A 13,147-nucleotide genomic window follows, 5' to 3' on the forward strand; every position below is an offset into this window, starting at 1 on the left:
GTGTACATAATCTTTTGGAAAATGATTTTCATTGTGTGTCTTTTCACATTAATACTCGTATTAAAATAAGGTAAAGGGATATCACCAACTTAAAACTCATATTTCTGTCTCAAATTTTTTCCTTTATTGTAGTTACAAGTAACATCTGAGATTATTATAACTGAAAGATGTTATCAGGGAAAAGATTTTTCACTATTTTTTCAGTTTGTTTACTCTGTGCATTTGACAGTATGCATGCACAGAAAATTTCACTCTTATCTGAGTAAAGTCAATTGGGCTCTGATGCTGCAATTGGTTCTATGTAGGCACTCAGAACCCTGTTCCCACATGATGCTCCACTGACTTCAGCGGGGTACCATGAGAGAGTATGTTCCATCCTTGCAGACCTCCTTGCAGGATCATGGGTCCTTTCTGAGAATTTGCAAGTAAATCTGTTAATTAGTTTGAGGTAAAATTTATTCAAAATGTGTCCTTTAAGAAATTTAGCTCCTGGTATCAGACTGTTTTTTGTCTCTGCTGTTTTCAATAATGAAACAACACGAACCCTCCAAACTTCCCATGTGGTTAAAACTCACAGAAACCTGATGCATTGTCTGCATTTGCAAATTTTTGTTTTTAGGATTAATGGTATTTTTTAGCCATTATTGCCACCATTTAAAAAAAGTATATTCTGATTTACATATATTTGCATAAATGGACATAAATATAAATACATTTGTATAACTCTAAATAAATTTGTCATGTTGCCAATTTGTCCAACTCGCATCCACATCCTGAATTCATTCTCCCAGTCAACTTACTCAAGTTTGTTTCTACCCACACACACACAACTCCCCAGACACTTCACCTCCTACCTCCATTCATTCCACACTTGCCCATCTGCTCATTCTGCACATCCATCCCCCAATCCACACCTATCCATTCCACATCAGCCAGGATGATCAGTACACACACCCAGCCATTTTCCAGGCATCTATACTGTACGTACATCTTCGCTCATTCGGCACACCTTCCCCCCCACACTCACTCTCTCACACACACACCTCTCTCTCTCTCTCTCTCTCTCACATACACACACACACCTTTCTCTCTCTCTCTCTCTGTGTCACACATACACATACCTACCTTTCTCTCTCTCTCTCTCACACACACTTTCTCTCTCTCACTCTCTCACACACTCACTAATTCCATCCTCCCTGGTTGCAGTTGAGCAGTTGCCTCTACCAACCCAGTTCCCAAACTACCAGAAGAGGAGGGAAGAGCATAGTTATAGCCCCAGTTATTTATAAGCAAAGCCCAGGGACAATCCTGTCCCTACCAATCAATACCCCAAGTTCATGACTTCCCATTTCTATACTTGTCTCTCCGTTCCCTAGGCAAGAAGCTCCCACAACCCTAGTCCCCTTGCAACCAGTTCTCCTCCTTGAGAGAGAGAGAGGGGGAAAAAAGCAAATGTGTCTTTAAAAATCAATTTAATCTAATTTGGAACTACAAGCATTATTATGCATGTCAGAATAGTATGATTATTGCATGGTTTCTCTACAGAATGGAGTTAAATTTGTTCAGGTGCCCTAAACTGCATTTCCATACTTCAACATGTGATGGTTTCTTTTAAGCTTAACCATAACTCGTAATTTCCTGGATTTATAGCACTTGGTTTGGGACTAATTACAACACCTCTGTAATGTTTTAATCCTTAAATTACTGATATGTGCTTTTAATCCTAATTCCATTTTAAAATGGAATACATATATTTCTGGTAAGTGGGTGCAGCTTTCTTGCCTTCTTTTTCTTGAACTCCTACGGGAGCTTGACTGGGAAGACATTGCCTTCCTTTCCCATTGGATGTGCAGGAATCATGATCAAGACAGTCCTCTTTATGGTCTTGAAGATTATATGCTGCTTTAGCAAAGAAGGCAAGAACTGAATTGACTTTGGAGGCTGAATTCTCCTCCATCCCTATAGCTGGTTATCTCAGTGAAGGATTTTGTTGATTAACTCAAAGTGCAAAGTAATGCACATTGGAAAACATAATCCCAACTATACATATAAAATGATGGGGTCTAAATTAGCTGTTACCACTCAAGAAAGAGATCTTGGAGTCATTGTGGATAGTTCTCTGAAAACATCCACTCAATGTGCAACGACAGTCAAAAAAGTTAACAGAATACTGAGAATAATTAAGAAAGGGATAGATAATAGGACAGAAAATATCATGTTACCTCTATATAAATCCATGGTTTGCCCACATCTTGAATACTGTGTGCATATGTGGTCGCCCCATCTCAAAAAAGATATATTGGAATTGGAAAAGGTTCAGAAAAGGACAACAAAAATTATTAGGGGTATGGAACGGCTTCTGTATGAGGAGAGATTAATAAGACTGGGACTTTTCAGCTTGGAAAAGAGACGGCTAAGGGGAGATATGATTGAGGTCTATAAAATCATGACTGGTGTAGAGAAAGTAGATAAGGAAGTGTTGTTTACTACTTCTCATAACACAAGAACTAGGGGTCACCAAATGAAGTTAATAGGCAGCAAGTTTAAAACATATAAAAGGAAGTATTTCTTCACAGAGCGCACAGTCAACCTGTGGAACTCCTTGCTGGAGGATGTTGCGAAGGCCAAGACTATAACAGGGTTCAAAAAAGAACTAGATAAATTCATGGAGGATAGGTCCATCAGTGGCTATTAGACAGGAAGAACGGGAATGGTGTCCCTAGTCTCTGTTTGCCAGAAGCTGGGAATGAGCGACAGGGGATGGATCACTTGATGATTACCTCTTCTGTTTATTTCCTCTAAGGCACCAGGCACTGGCCACAGTCGGAAGACAAAAAGAAAAGGAGTACTTGTGGCACCTTAGAGACTAACAAATCTTGTTAGTCTCTAAGGTGCCACAAGTACTCCTTTTCTTTTTGCGAATACAGACTAACACGGCTGCTACTCTGAAACCAGTCGGAAGACAGGATACTGGGCTAGATGTACCTTTGGTCTGACCCAGTAGGGCCATTATTATATTCTTATGTTCTTATGATTGAGGTACATTGACAAAGCAGTGTTCAAAAGTTTGCACAGCTGCATTTTGTCTAACAGTTTTGGGGATATCATTTATTTATTAATTTATTATTTAACATTTGTATGTAGCATCATAAATATGCCTGGAGCTTTGCAGAGAGCCAGATTATGATACTCTTACTCCTGCTGGATAGAATCTTATTTCACAAGAGATCTCATTGCTTTCACAGAGTAAGGGTTTCACAGTCTTGTCCACAGGGAGTAAAAATACTGTGCATGCCACAAAGAGTTTATCTAAAGCCCCAATCCTGCATTTTGATCCTCGCAAGAAGACTGTTATGCCTATGCAGAGACCTGTTGAAGCCCCAAGGGTCAGCTCGTGTGAATCCAATAGAAGGATCAATTGATTATTATTCCTTCCTCCATCCCTCATTATAAAGAATTTCAGTCTCAAAAGCTGTTAATTCAGAACCTTCCACTAGAACACACAAACATTTAATGATTGTTTTAAAAATCTCTATGCTTTTAGGACAGATAATATTATAAACAATAAATTAGAAGTTGCATCTACATAAATGTATTTAAAAATGATCAAGATAATGTTACAACCTTGTCTTCATTTTTATAAATTAGGTATATTGCTTTTTAGAAGACTTTGTTATGATGATATTCATTTAAAAATGTGCAGTCCACAGGTCCATAAGAAATAACTCTTTTCTGTGAACTCTTTTAATTGTGTTTAGGAATGGCCAATCAGTGGGGGAGCATGGAACCTAGGAACACAGATATATCCTGAAATTATTATTACAGGGTAAGAACACAACAAAAGGTTTGTGCTTTTACAAATGTTAATATCTCGCACTTTTAATGATGTACATCTATAGGTCAGCCCTACCCATCTCACAATATAGGTGGCTGACTAGGGCATCTGAATATGAACACTCTTAACTCCATTACGTAACAGAAATTTATATTTCTTTTAGGGTGAAATTCCCCCCAGTCCGGAGGGCCTACAGAAGTACTTATGCAGCACTTAAGCTCAATAATAAAGTCTTAAGTAGAATATAGAGCCTTGTGCTCAATATAGGGTTACCAATTCTGGTTGGACATATTCCTGGAGGTTTAATCACATGACATAATAGTTAATTGAATATTAATCTTTAATTCTTGGAGACTCCAGGATGATCCTGGAGGGTTGGCAACCCTAGCTCAAGGATAGGAACCATGGACTGAGTCTGCAAGCTGGTAAGGGTCCCATATACCCCTGAAGAAGGGAACTAAATATCCCCAGGAAGGTGTGGCCAATGCAAGAGAGTGCTGTAGTCTTCAGTGGGTATTAGGGAGGCAGAAATAGCATTAGAAGTGCAGAGAGCCAAGAGTACCACAAGTATTTCTGCAGGGGTGGTTTTGTGGTTTATTGGGGGTGCTGTGGCTGGATTGGAGGTGGAACCCATTTAGTGTGAAACTCCCATAATTTGTTTGAGTGCTGTGCTTTGGTGTGAATTTTACCTTTCAAGCTAGATTGTGTCTGTAATACACAGCCCTGCAGTAGAAGAGGGTGGAGCGGGCAGGGGATCACATTTCAGTGACAGACTCAGGAACAATTCTGGATGACTCAGATATGAGAGTGGAGAAATATTTACAGTATTAAAGTGTTCTGTAGTTTTAAGCACTCATCATGACTACCAACTCTTGGAATAAGTTTTATTTATTGAGAAATGCCACCCATGTAGAAATATTAATTTTGTCCATATTGGGGTTACTCATCATTCTTCTCATACTGGTAATTCACTTTTTAATTGCCTGTTTTATTTATCCATAGAATGTTAATTACAAAGCATAAGTTTGGATGTGAATTGGTTTGTGCTCACTGCTACAAAATAGCGTATTTTACCAAGATAAGCAGCTTGATAGCCAGACATTTTCTTATAGACATAGTTATGAAGAACTAAGGATTAGAACTGGGCAAAATTTTGTGTACAAAACATTTTTTCAGTGAAAAATGTAGATTCGATGACACCAAAATGTTTTGTGAATTCATGTCAGTTTCACCACATTGGTTTGGTATGAAAAACCTTTAAAAAATCCAAAAGAACCTGAAATGTTTCATTTCAACATTTTAAAAACAATATCTTTAGGTTTTTTGGTTCAAAATGACTTTGTTTCGTAATTTACTTTTATTTAAAAAATGAAAAACTTGCTTGAAATCAAACTAAAGTGTTTCATTTGAGGTCAACAAAATGTTTCATTGAACCCAAAATGATTTTATTTTACTTTTTGATTTGCTGACAGTTTTGAAAATTTCATTTTCAGTTTGATCCAAAATGATTTTTTTTCACTTTTTTAGAATTGCCAGAGAACTAAAACAGCTCTACCAGGAATATGATTAATCTCTTAAATTTGTAATTGATTAATACACAAATATGACTGTATTGGAATATGTTGAACTTTGTTTCACGAACTAGCATAAATGTTGGATAACCGTTTGTAAAGCGATATTTCTTCAAATACAATTTCAAAGTCAGATGGAGTCACAATATCATCTTGTCCAGCAGTTCTCAAACTGTGGGTCAGGACCCCGAAGTGGGTCGCGAGTCTGTTTTAATGGGTTCACCAGGGTTGGTGTTAGACTTGCTGGAGTCTGGGGCCAAAGCTCAAGCCCCACCTCCTGGGGCTGAGGGCTTCAGCCCTGGGTGGCAGGGCTCAGGCTAAAGGCCCCCCACCTGGAGCTAAAGCCTTTGGCTTTGGCCCCCCGACCCAGGGCAGCAGGGCTTGGGTGTGCTCAGGTTTTAGTCCCTCCTCATGGGGTTGTGTAGTAATTTTTGTTCTCAGAAGGGGGTTGCAGTGCAGTGAAGTTTACGCCCCTCCTCCCCACGTACATATACTAGCCACCCAGCTCTAAAGGCAGCAACATGCCAGCAGCAGCACAGAAGTGTGAATATCACTTTTCACAGCTGACTTAGTGCCCCATTGTCACCCTTATTTCTGCGCTGCTGCTGCCACCCCGGGGCTGACAGTCGGAGCCCCACCACCTCCAGGTGAGAGTTGCAGTGAGGAAGGAGAGCCTGAGCCCGGACTGCCTCCCAGTGAGGAATTGGGGGAGAGGAGGAGAGCCCGAGCTTGCGTGGCGGAGCTCTGGCTGTCCCCTTTATCCACGCTTCCCACGTATGCAAGGCCCTTCTGCACAAGCCCAGCAGCACAGGGCGGACAGCCAAAGCTCTTAAAAAAACAAACAAACACACAGTTTGTGCCTCCCTTGACACATTCCTGTGCCTCCTTTGGAAATCTTGCCCCATAGTTTGAGAACCGCTGGTCCAGTCCCACCTGTATATCACAGGCTACCACCACCTCCCAGCCACCCTCACATGAGCCCCAACAACTGAAATTGGACTAAAGTGTTACAGCCCACAGGCATGGGTGGCGTGTGAACCGCCTGTTTAGGATGGCTCGCCTCCAGCCCCACCCCTTCTGCCCGAGGCCCAGCCTCTTCTACCCACCAAAGTCCCGAGCCCCACACTGCAGCTGCTGGCCCACCAGCCCCAGCCATGGGCCACCCTGGCCAGCCCGCCTTAGTGCCTCCAGCCCCAGAGCGCCGAGCAGACCCAGCATCCAGCTACCCCTGCCAGCCTGCCCTAGCCCCAGCCCCCATGCACTTTAGGGAAGAGGAACAGCCTGGGCTTGGACCGCGGGAAGCAGGAGGGGGCCTCGGAGTGGAGTATGGGTGGGGCTGCAGTTTTAATCGTACTGTTAAACAATAGAATACCAATTGAAATTTATTAAATATTTTGGATGTTTTTCTACATTTTCAAATATATTGATTTCAGTTACAACACAGAATATAAAGTGCACAGTGCTCACTTTATATTATTATTTTTATTACAAATATTTGCACTGTAAAAATGATAAAAGAAATAGTATTTTGCAATTCACCTCATAGAAATACTGTAGTACAATCTATTGCGAAAGTGCAACTTTTAAATATAGATTTTTTTGGTTACATAACTGCACTCAAAAACAAAACAATGTAAAACTTAAGAAAACTTTTCAATTTACCTAATATAAGAACTGTAGTGCAATCTCTTTATCATGAAAGTTTAACTTACAAATGCAGAATTATGCATTCAAAAATACAACAATGTCAAACTTTAGAGCCTACAAGTCCACTCAGTCCTACTGCTTGTTCAGCCAATCGCTAAGAAAAACAAGTTTGTTTACATTTATGGGAGATGATGCTACCCGCTTCTTATTTACAATGTTACCTGAAAGTGAGAACAGGTGTTCGCATGGAACTTTTGTAGCTGGCATTGCAAGGTATTTACGTGCCAGATATGCTGAACATTCATATGCCCCTTCATATTTCAGCCACTGTTCCAGAGGACATTCTTTCATGCTGATGATGCTCATTAAAAAATAATGTGTTAATTAAATTTGTGATTGAACTCCTTGGGGGAGAGTTGTATGTCTCCTGCTCTGTGTTTTACCTGCATTCTGCCATATATTTAATATTATAGCAGTCTCAGATGATGACCCAGCACATGTTTGTTTTAAGAACACTTTCACTGCAGATTTCACAAAATGCAAAGAAGGTACCAATGTGAGATTTCTAAAGATAGCTACAGCACTCAACCCAAGGTTTAAAAATCTGAAGTGCCTTCCAAAATCTGAGAGGGATGAAGTGTGGGGCATGCTTTCAGCAGTCTTAAAAGAGCAGCACTCCGATGCAGAAACTACAGAACCTGAACCCCCCAAAAATAAAATCAACCTTCTGTTGGTGGCATCTGACGAAAATGAACATGTGTCGGTCCACTCTGCTTTGGCTCGTTATCGAGCAGAACCCATCATCAGCATGGATGCATGTCCTCTGGAATGGTGGTTGAAGCATGAAGGTACATATGAATCTTTAGCACATCTGGCATGTAAATATCTTGCAACACCAGCTACAACAGTGCCATGCAAACACCTATTCTCACTTTCAGGTGACATTGTGAATAAGAAGAAGGCAGCATTATCTCCTGCATATATAAACAAACTTGTTTGTCTGAGCGATTGGCTGAACAAGAAGTATGACTGAGTGGACTTGTAGGCTCTAAAGTTTGATGTTTTATTTTTGAATACATAATTCTACACTTGTAAGTTCAACTTTCATGATAAAGAGATTGCACTACCGTACTTATATTAGGTGAATTGAAAAATACTATTTCTTTTATTTTTACAGTGCAAATATTTATAATAAAAAATAAATATAAAGTGAGCACTGTGCACTTTGTATTCTGCATTGAAATTGAAATCAATGTATTTGAAAATGTAGAAAACATCCAAAAATATTTAAATAAACGGTATTCTATTATTGTTCAACAGCAATTGTGATTTATTTTTTTAATCACTTGACAGCCCTAGTACATTTTTGTTTGTTACATAACTGCACTTAAAAACAAAACAACGTAAAACTTTAGCGTCTACAAGTCCACTCAGTCCTACTTCTTGTTCAGCCAATCACTAAGACAAACAAGTTTGTTTACATTTATGGAGATAATGGTGTCCACTTCTTATTTACAATGTCACCTGAAAGTGAGAACAGGTGTATGCATGGCGCTGTTGTAGCAAAGTATTTATGTGCCAGATACGCTAAACATGCTTCAACTTGTAGATTGTACTTTCTTTTATCTTTTTTTACAGTGCAAATACTTGTAATCAAAAATAATAATATAAAGTGAGTGCTGTGCACTTTATATTCTGAGTTGTCATTGAAATCAATATATTTGAAAATGTAGAAAAACATCCAAAATATTTATAATAAATTTAAATGTTAATTAATTAAATTATTTAAATTTAAACTTATTGTTTGACAGTGCAATTAAAACTGATGAATTGCAATTAATTTTTTAATCTTGCGATTAATCACAATTAATTTTGTAAACATTTGACAGCCCTAGGGAAAATGCTACAGGGTAGCTGCTAATCTGATCTGGGGGAAAATTCATTCCCAAACCACATATGATGATCACTTAGACCCTGAGCATGTGAGCAAACACTGGTCAGCCAAGCACCTGAGATGGAGAATGCTCAGTGCCATCTCAGAACACTGGCCTATCCCATCCCATTTCCAGCCATGGCCATCTCTGATGCTTCAGAGGAATATATTGTGGGAGTAGAGGAAATCCCTTCCTGACACCTGCAGGTGGCCAGCTGAAGCCCTGAAGCATGAGTTTTAGGAACATAAGACGTAAATTGGAAGTGATCCCCGGGCTGTTGAACCCTGCCCTCCACCGTCACAAGTAATCCCATCATACAATTGCACTCATAAATATGTCAGGCTCTCTCTTAAAACTAATTAATGTGTTTGTCCCCATGACTTCTATTGGGAGACTATTTAATAACCTCACTCCTCTGATAGTTAGAAACCTTCTAAATTTCAGCCTGATTTGTTCATGGCCAGTTTATACCCATATGTTTTTATGCCAACATTTCCTTTAGCTTAAATAGTTCTTTACCCTCCTACATGTTTATCTTTCTGAGATATTTATAGAAAGCAATTGTATCTTCTCTGTCTTCTTTTTGCTAAGCTGAACGAGCCAAGCTCTTCCAGCCTCCTCTTATAAGATAAGCCCTCCATTAACCTGATTCCATTACCATGATCCTCCCTTAACCCTAGCAGCTCTTCTCTGCACCTCTCCCAGTTTGAATTAATCTTTCTTGAACATGGATGACCAGAACTATGCAAAGTATTCCAAACAAAGTTTTACCAGAGCCTGCTACAGTGGCATTAATACTTCTCTGTCTCTATTGCAAATGCCTCACCTGATGCATCATTGGATCGTATTTGTGTTTACCCCACAGCCACATCACATTTGTGGCTCATAGTAATCTGTGAATTACCCTCACACCCAGTTCTCTTTCCTTCTCTATTGCTTCAACTGATGAGTCCCCAGCTTGTAGCATAAATTCTTATTATTAGTCCCTAAGTGCATGACCTTGAACTTTGTACTATTTAATTTCATCCCATTTCTATTACTCCCATCTTCGAGGTGATCCAGATCTTCCTGTATAATGTTCCAATCCTCCTCTGTACTGACAATGCCTCCCAATTTTGTTTTGTCAACATATTTCATTAGCCTGCCTTCGTTTTATGCCAAGGTCATTAATGAAAATATTGAATCAAATTGGTCCCAAGATTGATCCTTGAGGAGCTCCATTAGTAACCTCCCTCCAGTCTGATAGTTCACCTTTTAGCACAACTTGTTGCCTTCTCCCATTTAGCCAGTTCCTTATCCACCTTACAATTCTTGTACAACTCCCCACTTTCATTTAACTAATATTTTCTCGTGTGGTACCATATCAAATACTTTACTGTGACCTAGTGTGGCAGAATCTGGCCCTAAAGGGAGTTATATAAAATGGATCTCTAAATAAACAGTGATTTTCAAAAAGAAGAGTACTCTCATGGCACAGTTTTAAATAAAAACTAATTTACAGGCCACTTCAGAGACTCTATTGTGTGATATATGTGTCATGTATTAAAAGTCTGGAAATTTCTCTTAACAATGCTTTTTAAAAAGTCTTTTATCTGTGAGCTTTTCAGTTTAAAAATGACTATTGTTAAAGTGTGTGTGAGAGCTCTCTTCTATAAAAGATTAAAATTATTATTATGCAAAATCCTAGACAACAGTCACTTGTTTAGTAGCAATAACTGTAGTAACTTACGGTCAATGTGTACTTCTTTTGGTATGTGTGTACACTACAAATCAATTAAACTGATTTAGTCTATTTACATTGAATTAATTGCCCTTCTAATATAGATATAAATTGCATCATTGCAATGTAATAGTTAACTTCAAGGTTAGACTACACTGGAAGAATGATGGAAAGGTCACCTGAGTACTGTATTATATAATAAATACAGTGACTCTGTTCTGCTGTTTGTATTTTCAGTAACTGAGGGTTGAAATTATATGTAGCTATATCTTGTTTTAACCAACATTTAATTTTTTTTAAGTCATGCAGACGGATCGATAAAGTTTTGGGATGCCTCTGCCAGTAAGTTTTTAAACTTCCCTTTCTCATAGAATTAACAAATTATAGTATATAACAATATTGGGAGAGAGGGGGAGTTATTTAAGATGGTGGTATCAGTAGGCAAGTAAGAGTAATGGGATGAAATTAAGAAAATAATCATTAGGCTGAATATTAGTAAGAAAAAATTGTGGCAGTAAGATATAAGACTGTAAAATAGTCTCCCAGGGGGAGTAATGGAAAGGTCAGAACTTGGACATTGAACACTAAAGTGGACAAAGCCCTCTAAAATATGCAGTAAGAGATAATCCTGCAGTGGATCGGGGAGTTAGGACTAGGCTAGATCTAATGGGTCTGTTTCAACTCTAATTTCTATCTTTCTGAGTACAGTATATATTCCTACTTGTAACTAGATTTCTTTTTTAAAGCTAAACCTGTAATAGTTCATCCTATTGCACATATAATTCAAGATTCTTGACAACAGATATCAGGCTCTATATAATCTATTTAGTGTTAAAGCGAATGTAGAGTGTATTACATTTATGAATAGGTGGACTGCTTTGGGCATGATAAGAACCAAATCTGCACTGGTATGTTTGCTCAGCATTGTGCAGCGAGCAGGAGTGAGCCTCCAAGCCCAGGTTGACAGACTTGGGTTAGCGGGGCTCATGATGTGTAGACAGCACTTTGAAGTTGCAGCTCAGGCTGGAGGTTGGCCGCTGAAGCCCACCCCAACCCCACCCCTAGGTATCAGAGCCCAAGCCAAAACTTCAAAGCATTTTCTATACAGCTTTATGTTAACTTAGGGTAGGAGGTTTGCTCCCATTCCCACTGTATAGACATAGCTTACCCATCTTCTCTCTGAGCTTTATGAAAAGTTCTTCCACTGCACTATCAACACACAGTCTTTCAGGCAAAAGCCTCAGAAAACAGCAGAGTCCAATGTTGTGCATAGAGTGGGTCAGAAAATAAGGAGCTTGTTTCCCAGAAAAAATTGACTTTTTGACAAAAAATTGTTGCTGTAAACCTACATATTTTGGCCTAACACTGAAATATTTTAGTTCAAAATGTTACCACTGTGCCTCATGGGAATTGTAGTTTAGATGTCTTATTCTTCCATTCTCCTTTATGACCTGAGCTTTATGGCTTAACTACATTTCCCATGATGCATCAGTTTCATTCTTGCTGAAGGGAGGGATGCATCATAGTACTTAAATATGGTGCATCATGGGAGATGTAGTCTGACCAGAATGACAGCATAAGGTGCCTGAACTAAAATTCTCACGAGATGCTGTAGCACTTTTATTAATCAAAATATTTCAGTTTTCAGTCAGTCTTTTCTTTTGTTTGTTTTTTCCTATACATGGTATTAATGTTCTGGGGTAATTTTACTAAAAACTGTTATCAATTAGACCCTAAAGTCTTTCTCAGGCAGTAGTCTTTCTCCTGTCTAGCAGCAATCTCTGCATGTGACAGGCTGGACAGGAGGAAAGGGGAGATTCTCCTTGCCCTAGTAATGCAATACTGGGAGGTGAAGCCTTGTTAGATTTCTAAAATCTTACCAGATGTCCACTGAACATGCTGAGAAGTGATTTTTCAATAATATATCATTTATTTTTTCAAAAAGACTCTTTCTCATGGAGGGCCACGCACATGTCAAGTTTGGAGTACATTTCTTCAGCCATTGTTGAGCAAAAAAAAATCTTAAGTTTTAATAAAAGATTTTTGAAAAGAGATTTTTTTTCCACGTACCTTTAACTCAGAAATGGCTGAGGGGTTTTCTGCAAGCTTTCCATAAAAATTGGCAAAGAAGCTAAGCATATAAGAACTTAACCCTAAATGAGGATTTTTCAGAAAGTTGTAATACAGTGAAAATGGTGCAGTAAAATATCATATATGGTGATAAAATGAGCCTTTAGGCCCAGCCCTGAGTATGCTGCAGTTCATAGCTGTATTGCTCCAGCGAGAAAGTTGGTAATTAGTTGTGATTCAGAGTCACAACTCTTTCTCAGCTAGTCCCTTGCTCCAGTCGGGAAGCAACTAACTTAAGCCCTGGAAAAAAAAAGTAGTTTACTTGCCCCCTTGTTACTGCTCAGCTAACCAGCACATTGGAAGGAGGATA

At 39.0% G+C, this 13,147-nt stretch overlaps 1 protein-coding gene across 8 annotated transcripts in view; it reads left to right on the top strand.

The window, feature by feature from the left end:
- The window catches only part of STXBP5L (syntaxin binding protein 5L), a 451,068-nt gene that overhangs the window by 321,671 nt on the left and 116,250 nt on the right, over positions 1–13,147 (top strand). For all 8 annotated transcript variants that reach the window (XM_043512693.1, XM_043512690.1, XM_038378599.2 and 5 more), the window contains exons 13-14: positions 3,759–3,826; positions 11,009–11,049. In XM_043512693.1, coding sequence (XP_043368628.1) covers positions 3,759–3,826; positions 11,009–11,049 — 109 coding nt within the window. The remainder of the gene's footprint in view (positions 1–3,758; positions 3,827–11,008; positions 11,050–13,147) is intronic.

This window comes from Dermochelys coriacea, chromosome 1 (genome assembly GCF_009764565.3).
Source record: "Dermochelys coriacea isolate rDerCor1 chromosome 1, rDerCor1.pri.v4, whole genome shotgun sequence".
NCBI classification, from domain to species: domain Eukaryota; kingdom Metazoa; phylum Chordata; order Testudines; family Dermochelyidae; genus Dermochelys; species Dermochelys coriacea.